This window comes from Passer domesticus, chromosome 20 (assembly GCF_036417665.1).
Source record: "Passer domesticus isolate bPasDom1 chromosome 20, bPasDom1.hap1, whole genome shotgun sequence".
Taxonomy (NCBI): domain Eukaryota; kingdom Metazoa; phylum Chordata; class Aves; order Passeriformes; family Passeridae; genus Passer; species Passer domesticus.
Window position 1 is genome coordinate 11961156 of NC_087493.1, and position 18536 is coordinate 11979691.

General features: G+C 61.8%; 1 protein-coding gene across 6 annotated transcripts in view; it reads left to right on the plus strand.

The window, feature by feature from the left end:
* PIK3R5 (phosphoinositide-3-kinase regulatory subunit 5) overlaps positions 1 to 15226 on the plus strand; it is a 39384-nt gene extending 24158 nt beyond the window's left edge. For 5 of the 6 annotated variants that reach the window (XM_064395655.1, XM_064395657.1, XM_064395659.1 and 2 more), the window contains exons 4-19: positions 471 to 539; positions 1210 to 1348; positions 3625 to 3694; positions 4332 to 4506; positions 4962 to 5115; positions 5544 to 5627; positions 6176 to 6896; positions 6975 to 7152; positions 7599 to 7724; positions 7935 to 8060; positions 8774 to 8867; positions 10260 to 10336; positions 10862 to 10955; positions 12207 to 12289; positions 12423 to 12535; positions 13765 to 15226. In XM_064395655.1, the coding sequence (XP_064251725.1) occupies positions 471 to 539; positions 1210 to 1348; positions 3625 to 3694; positions 4332 to 4506; positions 4962 to 5115; positions 5544 to 5627; positions 6176 to 6896; positions 6975 to 7152; positions 7599 to 7724; positions 7935 to 8060; positions 8774 to 8867; positions 10260 to 10336; positions 10862 to 10955; positions 12207 to 12289; positions 12423 to 12535; positions 13765 to 13906 (2445 nt within the window). In that variant the 3' untranslated portion in view covers positions 13907 to 15226. The remainder of the gene's footprint in view (positions 1 to 470; positions 540 to 1209; positions 1349 to 3624; positions 3695 to 4331; positions 4507 to 4961; positions 5116 to 5543; positions 5628 to 6175; positions 6897 to 6974; positions 7153 to 7598; positions 7725 to 7934; positions 8061 to 8773; positions 8868 to 10259; positions 10337 to 10861; positions 10956 to 12206; positions 12290 to 12422; positions 12536 to 13764) is intronic. The other variant, XM_064395660.1, reaches the window with a different exon arrangement.
* The last annotated feature ends 3310 nt before the right edge of the window (positions 15227 to 18536 follow it).

Genomic DNA, 18536 nt, shown 5'->3' on the forward strand with positions numbered 1-18536 from the left:
TCCGGCTGCAGAGTGGTCTGGAACAGGAGGGCTTAGGAGAGGCGTTATTGCACTGTGGGCTGTGCCAGCATCTCCTTGAGCCCTCAGTGGGAGAGTTCTGCTGGCTATTCCCCGGAGTAAAGCTGGGATTCAACCCCCTGGGATTCCACCCCCTGGGATTCCACCCCCTGGATTCCCCCTGGATTCCATCGTCCTGCCCAGCTCCCCAGGCTGCCTGCTCAGAGCCACTTCCAGGGAATTTCAGGCATCAGGAGCCCCAAAGTGTTGGAGGCCTGGCCAGAGCTGGGAGCAGACAGAGCAGGGGGCTCTGCCTGTCCCGCTCTGGTTTCTGGGGCTTTGGGGGCGGTTTTCCCACGGGGATGAGGGAATCTCCTGGGATGGCGGGGCTGGGCTCTCCCGGCGCCTCCAGGGCCATTTTGGGGGTGCTCCCGGCCAGCAGCTGATCGCTGTGCCCTCGGCTGTTCCCACAGGTGCAGGAGAGGTGTGACTACGAGCTGGTGACGCCCCTGGCCCTGCTCTTCTACTCGGCCGTGCTCTATGTAAGTGCTGAGCTGCTGCCCCGCGCCCAGCCCGGCCAGGCTCCAAAATCAAGGTGGCTTCGGCTGGAACCTCCCAGCCTGCTCTCATCAGTTCCTCCTAAAAAGAAAGATTCTGTATGAATCCAGAGGGATCAGGATCGAGCAACCATTGCACAAGATAAGAGACAAAGAAATGAGCTTCAGGGGTTTGAAGCTATTTTTTTAAGGCTGGGCTAATCAGAAAGGGAGATGGACAATAAAGGGGAATTCTTTTCTTTACCCTTTATAGCTGGGCAAAATACACGGGCAGCATGAATGAACAGGAGCAGAGCCTTCCCAGGAAATACTTTTTTTATTATTATTATTCCCAGCACAATGCATCATTATCCCAAGGAAGTCATTGCTGCCAGGTCCTGCACAAGCACAGCCTGTGCGGAATTCATCTGTGCGCCTTGTGGGGCTTAAAAAGGAATTTATATTTAGGCTTGGGCACGTGAGCCCCGCTTGGGGAGGCTGGGAAGGAGCTCCTTGGAGCTGTGCCCGGGGGATCCTGTGGCCCTGCCTTGGGAGGAGATGGGGTGGCACGGGGGGACTCAGCTTTGCTTCCCCCCTGCCACTGCCAGCCCAAGCCTGGAGGTCTCACGCAGCCCTGGGGGTCTGTGCTCCCTCACCTCTGTCCCTGTCCCCGCAGGCTCCTCACCTCCCCCCCGGCTCTGAGCTGCTGCTGAAGGCTGCCAGCGTGTACCACAGCTTCCTGACGTGGCCCGTGCCCTACTGCGACACCTCCCGGGAGCTGCTCACCTTCATCAGCAACGAGCTCAGGGCGCCGGGTGAGCGCCCCTGCCCTGCCCCGGGCTGTGCCAGCACTGAACCGGGCCCTGGCAGCTCCAAACCTGGCACTGAACCCAGCACCAAACCCGGCCCTGGCAGCTCCAAACCCAGCACCAAACCAGGCACCAAACCCAGCTCTGCTCCAGCACCAAACCCAGCCCTGGCAGCACCAAACCCAGCACCAAACCCAGCACCAAATCCAGCTCCAACCCCAGCCCTGCCCTCTCCAAACCTGGCACCAAACCCAGCCCAGCCCTGGCACCAGAGCCAGCCCTGCCCTGGGTTGGTGCCCCGGCTGCTCCTGTCTCATCCCCCCTCGCTTCCCGAGCCTGGCAGCGCAGTGTCCACCCAAGGCTCAGCTTTCCCGGGGGTCAGGACCCTGTCCCCCAGGATGGCATTCCCTGGTCCAGCACGAGGTGGGAGCGGGTTCCTCTGCAGGCTGCTGGTGCTGTGTGCCCTGCGTGCAGGGAGCATGCCGGGCTCCCCCAGCGGTGCATCAGAGGCAATTAGCCACAGGGCTGACGATCTCCCGGCTGGGTTTCAGTCTGGAGGGTCTTTTCCCCGCGGAGCACGTGCTGGCTGCTCCCCCAGGCTGCCCTTTGTGTGAGGGACACGGGGGGACAGCACTGGGGCCGTTCATGGGCATCGGGGGGGCTGGAGCCCCCAGCCTGCTCTTCCGTGGAGATTTCCACAGGGCTGAGGCACTCCCTGGGCTGTTCTTTCCTGCCCAGACACCCCTTGTGACCAGCTCTGGGCTCAGGCACGGCCAGCACCAGTGCTCCTCTTAATTAAGGGCTCCTTGTGGATGTCCTGTGGTTCCCAGTGGAGCAGCTCTTCCAATTATTGCTCAAAGCCTTTTTGCCTGATCTCGCTGCCTTTCGGGGGCTTTTGAGGAGCTGTTATCACACAGAGCACATTGCAGGCCGTGCTTAATCCTGGGCAGGGTTTGGGAGGCCTGGGGGGATGTGCCTGTGGCTGGGGGTGCTCCCCACCCCCTCAGGCTGGGAAGGTGCTCTGGGGGATGGGAGAGGCAGGGTCCCTGTCAGGGCAGCAGTTCCTGTGAGATGGGAACTTGGGGATGGGGTGAAAGGAACAACAAGATGGAAAAATCCCAACCTGAGCTCTGGACTGGCTGCCTTGCCCCCAGCACCACTGGCCACGGCCACCAGGCAGGTCTGGCTGCAGGGCCACAGGGACGTGGGGACGCTCGTGGGGCTCCCCCGCTCCCTCCTGGTGGTTTCCTGCCCTGTCCTGGCCAGGGCTGTGCTTTGCCCACCTCTGGAGAGCCCCAGTGCCAGGTGGGGGCTGCTGCCCCCTGTTCTGTGCCATCCCCAGTGCCCCAGGCTGTGGGAGTGGGGACCCTGGCCCAGAAGCTTTCCCCTCCACAGCAGAGTGGATTTCCTCCCCTGCCAGAGCTGCTGTGTGGGAGGGCTCCCTGCTGCCCTGGGAGCCCTCAGTGAGGCTCTGTCCCCTGCTGCTCAGCTGCCAGGACCTTCCAGGCTGTTCCAGGCTTGCTCCACATCCCCCTGACCTGCTGGGGGGACCGAGGGCAAAGCCTTTTATTGCCATGAGGGCAAAGATTAACAGAGAACGAGCCGCTGTCAATATTTGCCAGGAGCACAAGAGCTTTGATCTGCGCCCTGGGGCTGATGCCTCTGCAGGAGGGTCTGGTGCTGTGTGACCTGAGGGGGTCCTGGTGTGCCCTTGTGGGTCCTGGGTGTCCCCTCATGGCTGCTGGGCTGGGGATGTGGCTCCCTGCAGGGACAAGGGCTGGATCCTGCTGGTCCATAAGGGTTTCCTGTCCTGCTGATGGGGTGACAGGGCTCTGCTGATGTCACCCGGTGTCCTGGGGACAGTCCTGGGGGCACCCAGGCTGTGGCTGCCCACAGCAGCCTCTCCTGTGTCAGTGTGGGCTCTGTCCCTGCAGGCGGGGAGGTGGCGGTGACCTGCTGGCCCTGGGTGACCTGCAGGGCCTGGGGGCTGGAGCAGCTGGCAAAGGTCATCCTGGAGCTCCTGTCCCACAGGAGCAGGGGCTGGAGCAGGTCTCCGGGTCTCCTGCCCCCTCCTGGGGGTGCTCTCCCGTCGCTCTGGGTTTAACCCTTCACACCCTGGGCTCCCTGCTCTGCAGTGCCCCCAGGCAGTGGCTGTGCCTTGTCCCCACCAGGACTCTGCTGCTGTTCCTGCTCCAGCCTGGGCTCTGCCGGCTCAGGAGGGCCCTGGGGGCAGAGGCAGCTCCTGCAGGGCTTCTGTGCCTCACTGCTCTGCTCTCCCCCAGGGATCACCTTCCAGAGGCTGGTGAGGACGGAGCAGGGGCTGCCTGTGAAGAACTACCAGAGCTCCACGGTGTAAGTGTGGCCGTGGGCACTGCTGGGGCTCCCTGTGGCATCCCCTCGGGCTGCCACTGCTGCAGCATCTCCCAGGGGCCGGGAGGAGGGCTGGGAAGCTGGGCTGAGCTGTGGGAGGGGTGAGGAGAGCGCCTGGGGCATTTCCAGAGGCCGGGACAGGGTCTGTGGGCTCCCTGCCGGTGACCCTGCAGGGCTGCAGGCGTGGGGAAGGCAAAGCCTCCTCCCCAGGGAGCTGCACGTGTTGGAGAGCAGCTGGGATCTGTGATTTTGGGAGCCAGAAGGGAGTCCCATGCCAGCCCCGGGCAGCTCTGAGCAGGCAGACTGCACCTTGTTTGGGGCTGAACCTTTCCGTGCCGTCCTCATGTGCAAAGAGGGAAATGAGGCTGGGGATGGACCTGGGCCGTCCTGAGAGCTTCTCCTCAGAGCTGCACCTTCAGGAGGAGATGTTTGGGCTCCCTCGTGTCCCGTGGGGCCCAGTGGCTGCTGGGCTGGGCCGGGCTGGGCTGGGCTGGGCTGGGCTGGGCTGGGCTGGGCTGGTCTGGTCTGCTCTGGTCTGGGCTGGTCTGGGCTGGGCCGGGCTGGGCTGGGCTGGTCTGGCTGGTGCCATGCCCGGCCTGAGCGCTGTCCCTGTCCCCAGGACGGTGCTGCTGCTGAACCACTCAGAGGTGCCCAGCGAGTTCCTGTCCATCGCCCGCAGGCTGAGCTCCAGCGAGCCCCCCCAGCACTCCACGCTGCTGCTGCTCCTCGAGCACCTCTACCAGGCCACCTTCGGCACCCGCTGTGACCTGGCCGCGCTGCACCAGCTGCTCAAGGTGGGCAGGGGCAGCTCCCTGCAGGGGCTGCTGCATATCCTACCCAAAGCACCACTGGCTTGGCAGAGGAAGAGAGTTTGGGTAACGCTTCTTGGAGGAAAAATACGCATTTTCCCCTTCTCGGGCTAGACCTGAGGTCTGAAGAGTTTGTGAAGTGTGTGCAGGGGGCTCTCTGCCCTTTTACCCTGCCACTTCTTTCCCATCCCAAAGTGGAGAAAGGAAGGGCCCCCAGATTTGATAAACAGCAAAAGTGTTTGACCATAGAAACACTTGAGAGAGAGGCAAAAAGAAGTCGTGAAGAAAACCCCTGGGGTGTTTTCAAAGTAATTTTTATTTCCACTGGAAAAGTTGGGGGTGCTGGAGGGGGGCGGGGCAGTGGAGGGGGGCGAGCCCCCCGTCAGTGATGCTGCTGAGCGGGGGGACCCCTGACCGTGTCCCCCGGCTCTGCTCCGCAGGGCAAGCCCCCGCAGGAGCTCTCGGAGCTCTACGGCAGCGCTGCCGATGCTCAGGAGGCGGCGGCCGCCAGCCCCGACCCCGCGCTGGCCCGGGAGCGGCTGCAGGCCGTGCTGCGCGACATCGCCGGGGCCGCCTGCTTCCCCGCCCTCGCAGGTGAGCCTCCCGCACCCTCGCTCTCCTCCCGGGGCTCGCTGCCGGCTCAGCCCCCGCAGCAGCAGCGGGAGTGCTTTTGCAGGGTCTCAGCCGAGTGCAACCACTGCAATAAGAAAGCACGGACCCAGCTCCTGTGTAATAACCACACCTGAGCCACAAATGGTTTCATTTAAAAGCAGCCAAATGAGCTGTCCAGCCCCTGAACAGTTGAGGGGTGGGATGGAAGCATTAAACCAGGAGCTGGTGCTGGCTGTGACACCTGCTGGCTGTGACGCTGTGCAGTGTCCCTTGTCCTGGAGCTGGGGACAGCAGCGCCGGGCTCAGCGTGCCCTGGGCTGCCCAAAACGGGGTGGGTGGCACCTGCCGGGCCAGGAGAGCTGGCCCTGGGGGACCCTGCAAAGCAGCTGCTGTGGCTCCTCTCTCCGCAGGCCAGGCCCAGCCCCGCAGGCTGCACCCCTTCCCCATCCCCCCCGCCCGCTGCTACACCTACAGCTGGGACCAGGACAACTTCGGTGAGTCAGGCCAGGCCGAGCTCTCAGCTGGGCCCCGCAGCAGCTTTGGAGAAGTAGAAGGTTCCCCTTGTGCTGAGCTGGTGCTTCCCCATTCCTGGAAGGGCCTCGTGTGTTCCTGGGAAGGCTCCGTGCTCATCCCTGCTGGCCCCAGCAGAGCTCTGGGCCAGGCCTGACTGGGACCCAGGGTGGGTCAGTTTGGGGTTTGATCAGCCGAAGGCTTGGCTCTGCTCCAGTTAAACCTGGATCAGACGTGAGGATGTGGTGAAAGCCGGGTGGGAAGGAAGCAAAAGCCCAGCTGGAGTTTGCCCTTTGAGAACCCAGCCAGAACCTCGAGGAGAGAAACACAGTTTTCTTTGCATTGCGTCTGAGCAATGAAATGTGGAAATGAAAATCCCTTGGGGAGGAGGTTTCCAGCTCCTTGGTGGACACCAGGGTGGGGCAGAGCTTTGGCCATCAGGAGTGGCAGTGGTGTCTGGGCTCCCCACGTTTGCAGCGGCTCTGCTGGAGCCCGTGACAGACAGACACCTCCTCCCTCTGGTTGCTTTCAGACATCCTCAACGATGTCCTCAGCAAGGAGTGCAGCATTGCTGAGCCCCTGGCCTCGGAGAACGAGGAGGAGGACGAGGAGGAAGAGGAGGAGGAGGAGGATGTGGAGACGGACGGCGGCTGCCCCGAGCAGGACTCGCTGCTGGCCCCGCTCTGCGCCATCCCCGCTGACTCCGTGTACTCCGTGCTGGCCGAGGAGGGCTCCAAGCCCCCGCGCCTGTCCCTCTTCGCCTCCTCCAAGGAGTCCATCTCGGAGCTGACGGTGGTCTCCAGGAAGTCCCTGAAGTCCTTCGTGTCCAGCCTGAAGGACTGCATGGACAGCGGCTACGCCGAGGACAGCGACGAGAGCTGCCCGGACGCGGCGGGCCGGCCGGAGCTGCCCAAGCAGCGGCAGTCGCTGACCAACCGGCTCTACAGGCTGCTCAAGAGCAAGGGCCAGCAGCTGGTGCAGCGCCGGGACTGCCCGGGGCCGCGCTCGCCGCCGCTGCGGCGCGCCGAGAGCCTGTGCGCGTCCCCGGCGCCGCCGCGCGTCCCCGCGCGCTCCCGCCGCGCGCTCTCGCTGCCGCAGCACGGCCCCGGCGCGCTCGCCCCCCGCAGCCCGGCGCTGCCCCGCCGCCCCTTCCTCAGCTGCCACGAGGAGGCCAAGGCGGGCACGCTGCGCGTGGTGGTGTTCGGCTCCGACCGCATCTCGGGCAAGCTGGCCCGCGCCTACAGCCGCCTCAGGTGAGCCCGCGGTGAGCCCCGGCCAGCGGGGCCCGTGCCCGCCCGGCCCGGCCCCGCTCAGCCTCTGCTCCCGCCCAGGCTCCAGGAGAGCTCCTGCCCCTCCCTGACGCGCCACTTCAGGCTGCAGTTCTTCTACGTGCCCGTCAAGAGGAGCTGCGTGGCTCCGTCCACCCCGCAGATGCTTCATCATCATCTTCATCATCATCATCATCATCACCCCTCGGCGTCCCCGGGGGAGCCCCCGGCCCGGGCACAGGTGGGTGTGCCCTCCCCCGGTGTCCTGGGAGGTGGGGCAGGCTGAGGGGCCCGCGGGGTGACCCCCAAAGTCTTGTGGTTGTGTTCGAGGGTCCCAGGACGAGGGAAGAGATGAGAATCTTGACTTTGCGTTTCAGAAGGCTGATTTATTATATTGTGATATTATATCATATTAAAATGCTATGCTAAAACTATATTAAAAAGAATAGAGAGAAAGGATCCATCAAAGCTAGAAAGGAAAGAAAAGGAATGATAACAAAACTTTGTGACTGCTCACAGCCTCGACATGGGTGGCTGTCATTGGTCATCAATAAAAACAATTTCGCATGCTGGGCAAACAATTCTCCAAATCACATTCCAAAGCAGCAAAACATGGAGAAGCTGCAGCTTCCCAGCTTCTCAGGAGAAAAGACCCTTTTCCATAAAAAGTGTCTGTGGTGGTCTCAGGAGCCCTCCCTGGCCGGGACGGAGAGCAGCACCAACGACATCTCCCACTACCTCGGCCTGCTGGACCCCTGGTACGAGCGCAACGTCCTGGGGCTGATGAACCTGCCCATGGGCGTCCTGTGCCAGGTGCGTGTGTGCCACGGGCAGGGTGGGGTGTGCCCCTTCCCCTTCCCCGGGGAGCTCTCTGGAGACCCTTCTGCCGTGCCACCCTTCTGCCGTGCCGCACGGACACGGGCTGGAGGAGGGGCTCCCGGCGGGCAGCAGGAGGTGGGTGGGCAGCTGTGGCTGGAGGTGCCACCTGCCCCGTCACCCTTCTGACCCACTCTGCCCCCACAGTGTGCCAAGGCCGAGGCTGAGCCCCAGGAGGACGCCCAGGAGCAGCTGCCCATCCTGGCAGACATGATCCTCTACTACTGCCGCCTGGCCACGCGCCCCGTGCTGCTGCAGCTCTACCAGACCGAGGTGGGCAGAGGGAAAGCAGGGTGCCTCTGCCTGTGCCAGGGGCCAGGAGCTGCCCGTGGAGCACCGGGTGAGGCACAGCCACCCCGTGCTGCTGGGGCAGAGCTCGCTCCCCTCTGGTCCCCTGGGTGTGCATTGTGCCCTGGCTGATGCTCCTGGCCCTGCACTGAGAGCAGCTCCTGCCCTGACCACCAAGTCCCACGGGCAGTTTTCCACCCCAGCACGTTTCCCCACGCACAAAGCAGTGCCTGGCAGTGCTGCCAGCTTTTCCACACTGCTGGAATCTCTCCAGAGCTCTGCTTCCCAAAGCAAACCCTTCCCTGAGGCGACTTTTCCACACCCCACTGTGCCCGGGGCAGGCGTGGTGGGGAAGGCTGAATTTGGGGCTGCAGCCCCTGCTTTGGGGCTGTGCCTGGGGGCCAAACAGGGCTTGGTGAGCAGAGCCACACGGATTGGTGCTCCCAAAGCAGTTCCCAGACCCTGCTGTTGGCTCACTGGGGTTTTTCCCAGTGGAGTTCCAAGTGAAAAGGAGGGTTTGGGTTGGTTTGGGGATCTGCTCACTCTGAAGTCCAGCTAAAGGCAGGCACCACCCCAGGCTGCTGGAAGGTGCTTTGGGAACATGGAAGGTCCATTTCCTGAGGACTGGGAGGGGTGCAGGCTGCCTGGCCAGGCTGGGTCCCCTCACCCCCGCGTGTCCCCTCCTGTCCCCCTGGCAGCTCACCTTCATCGGGGGCGAGAAGAGGACCGAGGTCTTCATCCACTCCCTGGAGCTGGGGCACTCAGCAGCCACGAGGGCCATCAAGGCCTCAGGTCTGTGGCTGCTCCTGCAGCCCCACCTGCCCTGGGGTCTGAAATGGGGAGGGGAAGGGAGGGGAGGGGAGGGGAGGGAAGGGAAGGGAAGGGAAGGGAAGGGAAGGGAAGGGAAGGGAAGGGAAGGGAAGGGAAGGGAAGGGAAGGGAAGGGAAGGGAAGGGAAGGGAAGGGAAGGGAAGGGAAGGGAAGGGAAGGGAAGGGAAGGGAAGGGAAGGGAAGGGAAGGGAAGGGAAGGGAAGCCTGGGCTGCAGGAGGTCTCTGAGCGAGGTTCCAGACAGCTCTTCATGCTTTGGGAGAGAATCATTCCACTGTGTATTCCCTCCGGGAGTGAAACCATGGCAAAGCCTGATTGTTTGTGCTGCTCTGAACTCGAGAATGGATTTACAATAAAACACCTCCAAGGCTGTTTCCTTCCTCCCATCACACCTGCCAAATGCAGCTCTTCATCTCTCCTTGTTACTGCTTGCTCCCTGTGCTTTGTCCAGGAGTGTCACTGATAAAATCCCTCTTTTCATCTCCTTGCTTTACTGGCAAAGCCAGGTCTGTGTGTGTGCTTGGAGCCTTCCGGGTGTTATTTTCTGTGCTTTTATGTTACGAATTTACAAGGTCAGTGGTGTTAAGAGAGCAGAAGCAGCGGCAGGGCCGTGTGGCTGCAGTTCCTCGGGGCAGCCAGCCCGGCTGCTGTGCTCAGTGCAGCTCACACAGACACCTCATGGCCAGCCCCAGCACTGCACCAGAAATACACAACTGTATATATTGCACTGTAACTAAAAACAGCAAAACAGGGGGGGAATACTACTGCCCCCTCTTTTGTGTCTATTGCCCCCTTTTGTGTCTCCTTTGACCAGCTGCTTTGGTGTGAGCTCTGCTTGTCCTTCAGAGCAGAGCCCTAGAATTCCCCTTATGCAGTGTGCCCCCCTGCTCCCCAAACCAGGCTTGGGCAGAGCCTGTCATTCCCCCAGCCCGTGAATCCGCCAGTGCTGGACCCGATGTTTCCCCTTGGATTGTCTGGCACCGCTTCACAGCTGCAAAAAATCATCCAGGGGGACAAAGAGCAGTTGGAAAGTGTCAGACCCAGCGTTCAGGCTAATTAATGGGCAGAAATCTGCCTGGACAAACCGAGCTGGCTGTGGCCTCCACTGCTCTGTGCCCTCCCTGAGCTCTGAGCCTCTGCCCCGGCTCAGCCAGAGCCACCTTCAGTTCTGCACAGGGTTTTGTGTTGTGATTCCTCTCTGGATTCTCTGCTTTCTGCCGTTTTACCCCACAGCTGTGCTCAGCCCTGTTCCCCTTTCCGCAGCCCTGGGAGTGCTGCTGTGCCAGCAGCCAGGGAAGGCTGGGGATGAAAAGCCCCCGCGTGATTTTTTTTTTTTTTTCTCCTTGTTTCCTGCAGGTCCTGGCAGCAAAAGGCTGGGAATAGATGGGGACAGGGAAGCCATCCCACTGACACTACAGATTGCATACAGCAAGGTCTGTGCTGGCTCTGCTGGGGCATCTCCAGAGCTGGGGGCAGCTCTGGGACACTCATGGCAAGGACATGGAGGGGCTGGAGCATGTCCAGGGCAGGGAACAGGGCTGGGAAGGGAATGGAGCCCCAGGAGAGGCCGAGGGAGCTGGGAAGGGGCTCAGCCTGGAGAGAAGGAGGCTCAGGAGGGACCTTGTGGCTCTGCACAGCTCCTGCCAGGAGGGGACAGCAGGAGGGGAAGCTCTGCTCCCAGGGAACAGGGACAGGAGGAGGGGGAACGGCCTCGAGCTGCACCACGGGGAGTTTAGATTGGATATTCTCCAATATTTCTTCACTGAAAGGGCTTTCCAGCCCTGGCACAGCTGTGCAGGGCAGTGGTGGAGTCACCATCCCTGGGGATGCTTAAGAGATGTGGGGTTGGTGCTTGAGGACTCGGCAGGGTTAGATTTAGGGCTGGATGTGACTGAAAGGGCCTTTCCAAGCTGAACCGTTGTGTGCTTCTCTCTCTGGGCTCCGGCTGCTCCCTGCAGACTGCTGCCAGTGGCAGGAGTCACTGGAACGACGTGGAGAAGGTCTGCACGTCTGTCAACCTCAGCAAGGCCTGCAGGAGGCACGAGGAGCTCGGTGGGTCCAGGTGGCTGTGCCAGGGGAGGGGGCACTGGGGAGTGAGGGAACCGTGTGGATGTCCTGGCTGGGAGTGAGGGAGGTGAGAGTGCTGGGGACACGTGGCAGTCCCTGGTGTTCCCTCAGCTGTGCTGTGGGCCTTGGGAGTGTGCCAGTCCTCAGCACCAGCTCAGGGACAGAGGACATGTCCTGTCCCACTGTCCCAAAGCTTCCAGCTGGACAGACACCCACTAGGGCTGGGGCTGGGATGGCTCAAGCACAGGAGAGTGATGCTCTCCAGAACAACACTTAGCAAGGAGGAACAGCAGGGAGAACTCCTCAGGTGAAGCAGGGCCAGGTGCTCGTCCTGCACCCACAGCAGCCTGCCCCATGTGCTTCCCTCAGCTGCTGCTGCAGCCTGGTTCCCCTCCTGCAGCTCAGACACAGCTCCCAGACACCTGCCTTGGCCTCAGGAGCCTTTGTTCTGATCAGGTTTCCAATTAATCGGGCTTTGAGCCTTTGAAAGGCTCCAAGGCTCTGGGTCCGTGGTGGTTTTGGTTGGCTCTTGTTTAAGAGTGCTGGTGTGGCCATCAGACACGTGCAGTCCTGAGCCAGCTGAGGGGGTTTAGGTCCTTTTTCCTCGCGTGCCTGGTGCCTGGCAGGTGTTTGGCAGCAGGATAACCAGGGGGACGGGTGTTGTACCAAGCAGGAGACATCCCTCATGCTCCCTGGAGCTCCCCCCTGCCCCTCCCCACCCGTGCAGCCAGTCCTGGGAGAAAAGCACCAGGAAAGGGTTTCTCACCCTCCCTGAGTGCTGCCTTGGCTGTTCCTGCTCCAGTTCAGGGCTTGCATCGGGGTGCCCTCAGCTGCCCTCTGGGGAGAAGCTCTCCATCCTTCCAAGAGGACCCGACCCCCCGGGCCCGGAGGTTTTCCCGTTCCGCAGTTTGACCACGGGGTGTCACTGTCATTCCAGGCACCGGAGGCGTCTCCGGGTGGGCTCAGGAGAGGCCACGGGGGGAGAGTCAGACTTCCCTCACGGCCATGGGCAATGGATTTTCTCCTGTTTGCAGCCCGGGTGGTTGAATGTTCTCTCCCGCTGTGTCTGGAAAGCAGCCGGAGTTGCAGAGGACATTCAGCAGGAGGGGAGGAGAGCTGGGGGGGCAGTGCACTCCCCCAGCCCTGGGATCCTGCTGGAGCTCCAGCTCTGGGGTGCTCTGAGCAGTGCAGGGTTCCAGCAGAGCCCCAGGCCATGGCAGCTTCCTTCTCTTGCAGCCTCGAAGACAGAATGTCTCAACCTAACCATGACCGAGGTGGTCAAGAGGCAGAACTCCAAGTCCAAGAAAAGCTTCAATCAGGTAACTGCAGCCCTGGAGCTCTTACCCTGGGGGAGATGGGGGGAGCAGGGCTGCAGGGAGCAGCCCCCAGCCCCCTGCCCAGCCCCGGGAGGCGCTGAGGCAGCAGCTCCCTCACTCCAGCCTTTCCTCTCAGCAGATCAGCGTGTCCCAGATCAAGGTGGACAAGGTGCAGATCATCGGGGTCCAGTCCTCCTTCGCCGTGTGCCTGGACCAGGATGAGCAGAAGATCCTGCAGAGCGTGACCAGGTGGGAGCTGCAGCCAGGGCTGGAGATGGAGCATCCTGACCCATGGAGATGGAGCATCCTGACCCATGAATCCTAGCCCCAGGCTCTGAGCTCGGCTTGGATGGATGCTCCTGCTCAGATCCCACAGCCCTGTTCCTGCTGGGTTCTCAGTCCCATTCCCACTGCCCCGAGGGTTCTCAGCCCCATTCCCACTGGGTTCTCAGCCCCATTCCTGCTGGGTTCTCAGCCCCATTTCCACTGCCCCGAGGGTTCTCAGCCCCATTCCCACTGGGTTCTCAGCCCCATTCCCACTGGGTTCTCAGCCCCATTCCCATTCCCACTGGGTTCTCAGCCCCATTCCCACTGGGTTCTCAGCCCCATTCCCATTCCCACTGGGTTCTCAGCCCCATTCCCACTGGGTTCTCAGCCCCATTCCCATTCCCACTGGGTTCTCAGCCCCATTCCCACTGGGTTCTCAGCCCCATTCCCACTGGGTTCTCAGCCCCGTTCCCACTCCCACTGGGTTCTCAGCCCCATTCCCATTGGGTTCTCAGCCCCATTCCCATTCCCACTGGGTTCTCAGCCCCATTCCCATTGGGTTCTCAGCCCCACTCCCACTGGGTTCTCAGCCCCATTCCCATTGGGTTCTCAGCCCCATTCCCATTCCCACTGGGTTCTCAGCCCCATTCCCATTGGGTTCTCAGCCCCATTCCCATTCCCACTGGGTTCTCAGCCCCATTCCCATTGGGTTCTCAGCCCCATTCCCATTCCCACTGGGTTCTCAGCCCCATTCCCATTGGGTTCTCAGCCCCACTCCCACTGGGTTCTCAGCCCCATTCCCATTGGGTTCTCAGCCCCATTCCCATTCCCACTGGGTTCTCAGCCCCATTCCCATTGGGTTCTCAGCCCCACTCCCACTGGGTTCTCAGCCCCATTCCCATTCCCACTGGGTTCTCAGCCCCATTCCCATTGGGTTCTCAGCCCCATTCCCATTCCCACTGGGTTCTCAGCCCCACTCCCACTGGGTTCTCAGCCCCATTCCCATTGGGTTCTCAGCCCCATTCCCATTCCCACTGGGTTCTCAGCCCCACTCCCACTGGGTTCTCAGCCCCATTCCCACTGGGTTCTCAGCCCCGTTCCCACTGGGTTCTCAGCCCCACTCCCACTGGGTTCTCAGCTCCATTCCCACTGTCCCGAGGGTTCTCAGCCCCCACCCCACTCAGAGGTGGTTTCCTGCTGTTGCCCTGCAGGTGTGAGGTCTCCGTGTGCTACAAGCCCAGGGACTGTGACCCCCTGGCACCGAGGGGGTCCCCCGTGGCTGCCCAGGACCCCTCCGAGTTCCACTCCCTGCTGTGTTTGCCCATTGCCACCTTCAGCGGGGCACTGCCCTAGAGGAGCCGCGTCCCTCCAGCCCAGGCTCTGCCCACACCAGTCCAGGCTCAGGAGAAGGAAGAGGACACCCAGCCCTGCTGTCCACGAGCTCCTGCACTGGAGGGTCACTGTGCTGGGTGTGGGGGCTGAGCTGCCCCTGCTCCAGGCCCAGCCCCTGCTCAGGAGTGGGATCGCTGTGCTCTGCTGGCTCTGGGGGCTCCTCAGGTGCTTCCTGGGCATCTCCTGTGACATTTGCTAGAGAGGGACCCAGCTCTAAACCCGCTGAGTGACACCTGCAAGTGACAGCAGGATTTGAGATCCTTCCCCAAACATTCCAGCCTCTTCCCCCTCTCTGCAAGGCTGTAGGTACAGAAAAGTGCAATATTTGAGGATATTTATGGGTTATCTGACCCTATGAGCAAAGACTGGAAAAGAAAAGCCTCGGGCTGTTTCTGGGTGGTTTTTGGGGATTGTAGCAGTGCTAGCAGCACACGAGCTCATTGCTGGCTCAAAGGAGCTCCATCCCAGGGTTCTGTGTTCCCTGCATGGGTCTGGAAGGGACCCCTGGCACTGCTGGGGGCTGCAGGGTCAGCCGCAGTGGGGTCAGTCCAGGGGTCCCCTGATCCTGCAGGAAAAGGACCTGGGAGCTCTTGGCACTGTCCCCAGGCCTGGTGGCACAGCAGCAGCGTCACTTGAGGCTCAGCCTGCCAGGGCAAGGGCAGAGCTCCTGGGGCTCAGGGTCTCTGTGTCTGCTGGATCCCCCCGTCCCTGCTGGGACCCCTCCTGTGCCCCGGCTCTGCTCCCTGCCCTGCTGGACACCTCCTGTCCCCCTGGGCCATTGCTGGGGACGGCTTGCCCTGGGCCCAGGGCTGAGCACGAGGGCCCCAAAGGGTTTTCTCTCTGACTTTGCCTTCCCCAGCAGGTTTGAGGTGTGCTCCCCCCAGTGGGGCTGGGATTTGGCAGGTGGTTGTTCCTGTTCAGGGTTTTAAACCAGCCCCCTGTCCTGTCAAACACTGCTCTTGGGATCCTGGGATCTGTGGCCAAATCCATGCCAGGACAGAAATCCCTCTGGGTTCAGCTGGCCCTGCAGCAGTCCTGGAGAGGAGAATTCCCATCCCACAGAGAACACCAAGCCCAGACTCCAGGGACTCATACTCCTGGTGAAGGTTCTGGCCTCTGATGCTTTCTGGAAATGAGAGAATTCCAGGGTTCTTTGGGGTGGGTTTTGTACATTTGTGTAGCCTCAGTAAATCTGTGTAAAGTCTGTGCTGATCTGTAAAATACTGTGCAGAGAACTTTTAAAGTAATTGTAAAATATTAAATGTTGATTTATTTCCAGTACAGGAGCAGTGTTTGGGTCAAGGAATTTCTGGGTGGGTGGGAGGCAGGGGAGGAGGCTCCAAGTGTCCCCAGAGGAGCTGACCTGGGAGCAGGAAAGAGTCATTGGCAAAGGCAATTCCAGAACCCACCACAGCACCAGGATTTTTCCTTCAGGTGCTCCAGAGTGTCCTGCTTACAGGTGGGTGACCAGGGATTAACCTGCCGGTAGAACCTGTGCAGTCTTTATCAGTGAAATGGTGTTTTCCACCCCCAGAGGACATCCTGAGGTGCTGCCCAGACTTGAATGCTCTGTGGTTTATTATTGCCATCTTTTTATCCCCTTAGTATGATTATTTATTCAAGAAAAAAAACAAACAGGGTGTATTGGAGATGAGTCAGTTTAGAGAAATGAAAAAGGCAACTTCAATGGCACCAGAGTCAGCCTGGCTTTCCCTCTCCCCAGATCCCCTCATCTTCTGTATTTGCTGGAGCTGGACTAGAAATAGAACTGGGCTGAGGCCAGGGAAGGAAATAGAGCCACAAGTGTTTGGTTTGAGACCTGTTCCCTTCCAAAGTGTGGAAATCACGGGGGCTGGGCTGGGCTGGGCTGGGGTGCCTGCCAGGGCAGCTTTCCCTGCAGGTGGCAGTGGTGCTCGGGCAGCTCCTAACCTCGGCCAAAGCCCTCTGCTGCCCTCGGTGCCCCTCAGCTCCGCGGCCAAAGCAGCCTCGGGAGGATGGAGAGCGGGGAAAGCCAAGGGCTCCTGAACAGCACGGCAGGGAGTGAGCCTGGGCTGCCCTGGCAGTGCCCGAAATAGGAACCCAGCGTCAGAGGAGGAGGAGGAGGAGAAACAGCCCCGGCCCTGCCCGCTGCTCCGCTGGCACTGCCCCCTGGCACTGCCACTGCCCCCTGCCACTGCCCCAGCTGCTCTGGGCACCTGTGCCAGGGCCTGCCCACCCTGCCAGGAAGAATTCCTCATTCCCAATATCCCGTCCATCCCTGCCCTCTGGCAGTGGGAGCCATTCCCTGTGTCCTGTCCCCCATCCCTTGTCCCCAGTCCCTCTGCAGCTCTCCTGGAGCCCCTCCAGGCCCTGCCAGGGGCTCTGAGGTGTCCCTGGAGCCTTCTCCTCTCCAGGGGAGCCCCCCCAGCTCTGCCAGCCTGGCTCCAGAGCAGAGGGGCTCCAGCCCTCAGAGTATCAGGAGATCACTTCAGGAGACAGAGTTTTTCCATGTGAGGAAGATTCCAACTGCTTCAAAACCTCCTGCACCCCACCCATGCACAGAAGGACCAGGTAGGGCTCCAAAATACCTATAAATCCCAGAGCACAGTGTTTGCAGGGACAAAGGGCTGCTTTGTGCCTGGCCTGCCACACAAGAGGTTCTTTCTCTGCTTCAGTTTGGTTCTTCCCTTTTTCCCCCCACTCTTCTGACTGAAGGCTTTGTGTGAGCAGGGTCATACCTGGCTCTTCCTCTCTCTGTGGCCAGGAGCTGATGTTATCTGGGGGAATTTGGCAGTTCCCTGTGCTGCTCTGAGCGTTCCTGTCTGCTGTGTTTTGGTGTTTCATGACATCAGAAAATGTGGGGAACAACCTCTTTGTGCCCCTTCCATGGGCTGCCACAAGGCTGAGGCCCCTCAGCAGGAGCAGGGTTAATGGTGCTGTGACAGAGGTGGAAAGAGGAGGGGAAGGGGTTGGGTGAGCCTGGAGGGTCCCAGCAGGACCCTTCAGTGCAATGGATTTTTGGGTTTGGATCCCGAACTTGGTGGCAATGAGCAGGTGCGGGGTGTGTGCTGTGGGCAGAGCCCTCCCCTTTCCCTGTGCAGGGGGACAGAGCCCAGTTCTAGGGCCAGAGAGGGGGTGGTGAAGGCTTGGGGCCTGCAGTGCCCAGCGGGGAGGGGAGGAGTGCAAATCCCCTGGGGCAAGAGGGCAATGCAGCAAAGCCAGAGCTTGGGCCCCTCCTCTCATCCCATGCAAAGCGTGGGGCCAGCCCCAGCCCTGCCAGAGCCTCTTCCCGCTGGAATTTGCATGGCAAACACGGGAGCGTGGCAGCTCCTGCCCGTGCCACAGCTCCTGCACGCTGGGAAGCTCCTGCTGAGGAGGGACAGACAGAGGCGGCAGCAGGACAGGGGGACAGGCTCGGGACAGGGCTCTACTGAGCCCAAACCCTCACCTGGGCGCTTGAAGGCGCTGACTGTGACCCTGGCAGGGACAAGGAGCGCCCCGTGTGACCCTGGCAGGGACAAAGAGCGCCCCGTGTGACCCTGGCAGGGACAAGGAGCGCCCCGTGTGACCCTGGCAGGGACAAAGAGCGCCCCGTGTGACCCTGGCAGGGACAAGGAGCGCCCCGTGTGACCCTGGCAGGGACAAGGAGCGTCCCGTGTGACCCTGGCAGGGACAAAGAGCGCCCCGTGTGACCCTGGCAGGGACAAGGAGCGCCCCGCGTGTGCCCGGGTCCTGGTGCAGGGAGCGCCGGGAGGAGCGCAGGGCAGGGGACGAGGAACGAGGATGGTTCCGCTGCTGCTGCTGCTCCCGGAGCCTTCCTGCCCCGGGGCGGCCCCGGCCGGGCTGGGGAAGGGGATGGGGGCTTGGCAGCAGCGAGAGGGAGCTGAGGGCGAGGGACGCCGGCAGCCTGAGCTGCCTCCTGCGGCCGTTCTGTCCGCTCAGGAAGGAAGGAGGTTATTTTTAAACCTGGGGCCCAGGTACGGAGCGGTACCGAAGGCTTTCCCTCGAGCAAAAGGAATGGGAAGTGGTGCAGCGCCAGCTGCAGCCCCCAGGCTCCCTCCGGAAGGATTTTCTTCCCCAAACCGCTCCTCCAGCAAAGCTCGGCACCTCCGACCCCGCTCTGGGTACCAGCTGGGGGCTCATCCCGCCCTGCCCCACGTCCCACAGGGAGCAGCGCTCGTCTCCTTATTCGGGCGGGGTCAGCCGTGTCCCCGCAGCCCTGCCGTGTGCCAGCCCGGGACTGTGCCAGCCCGGGGCTGTGCCAGCCTGCAAACACAGCCCGGGCACCGCCAGAGCCGCCAGCCCCGAGCAGCCTCACCTGGGCCCGGGGTCTCGGCCCTGCCCTCCTGCCACCGAGTCACATTGCGGTGACAGTGGCACCGTGCTGGGCACGGGCAGAGCCGCCCCAGGCTCGGCCAGGGCAGTCAGGCTGCCCCGGGACCGCACCCCAGAGGGAACCTCCTGCCCGGGCTGCGTCCCGAGCTGGCAGCGGGCAGGAGCCCTGAGCAAAAGCAGATGTGGAGATGCTGCGGGCGGGAGGCGCTGCCGGGGGCACAAACACCGCGCCTGGAACGGGACTGGAAAAGTGTCCTTGGAGGGACTCCTGGTGTCC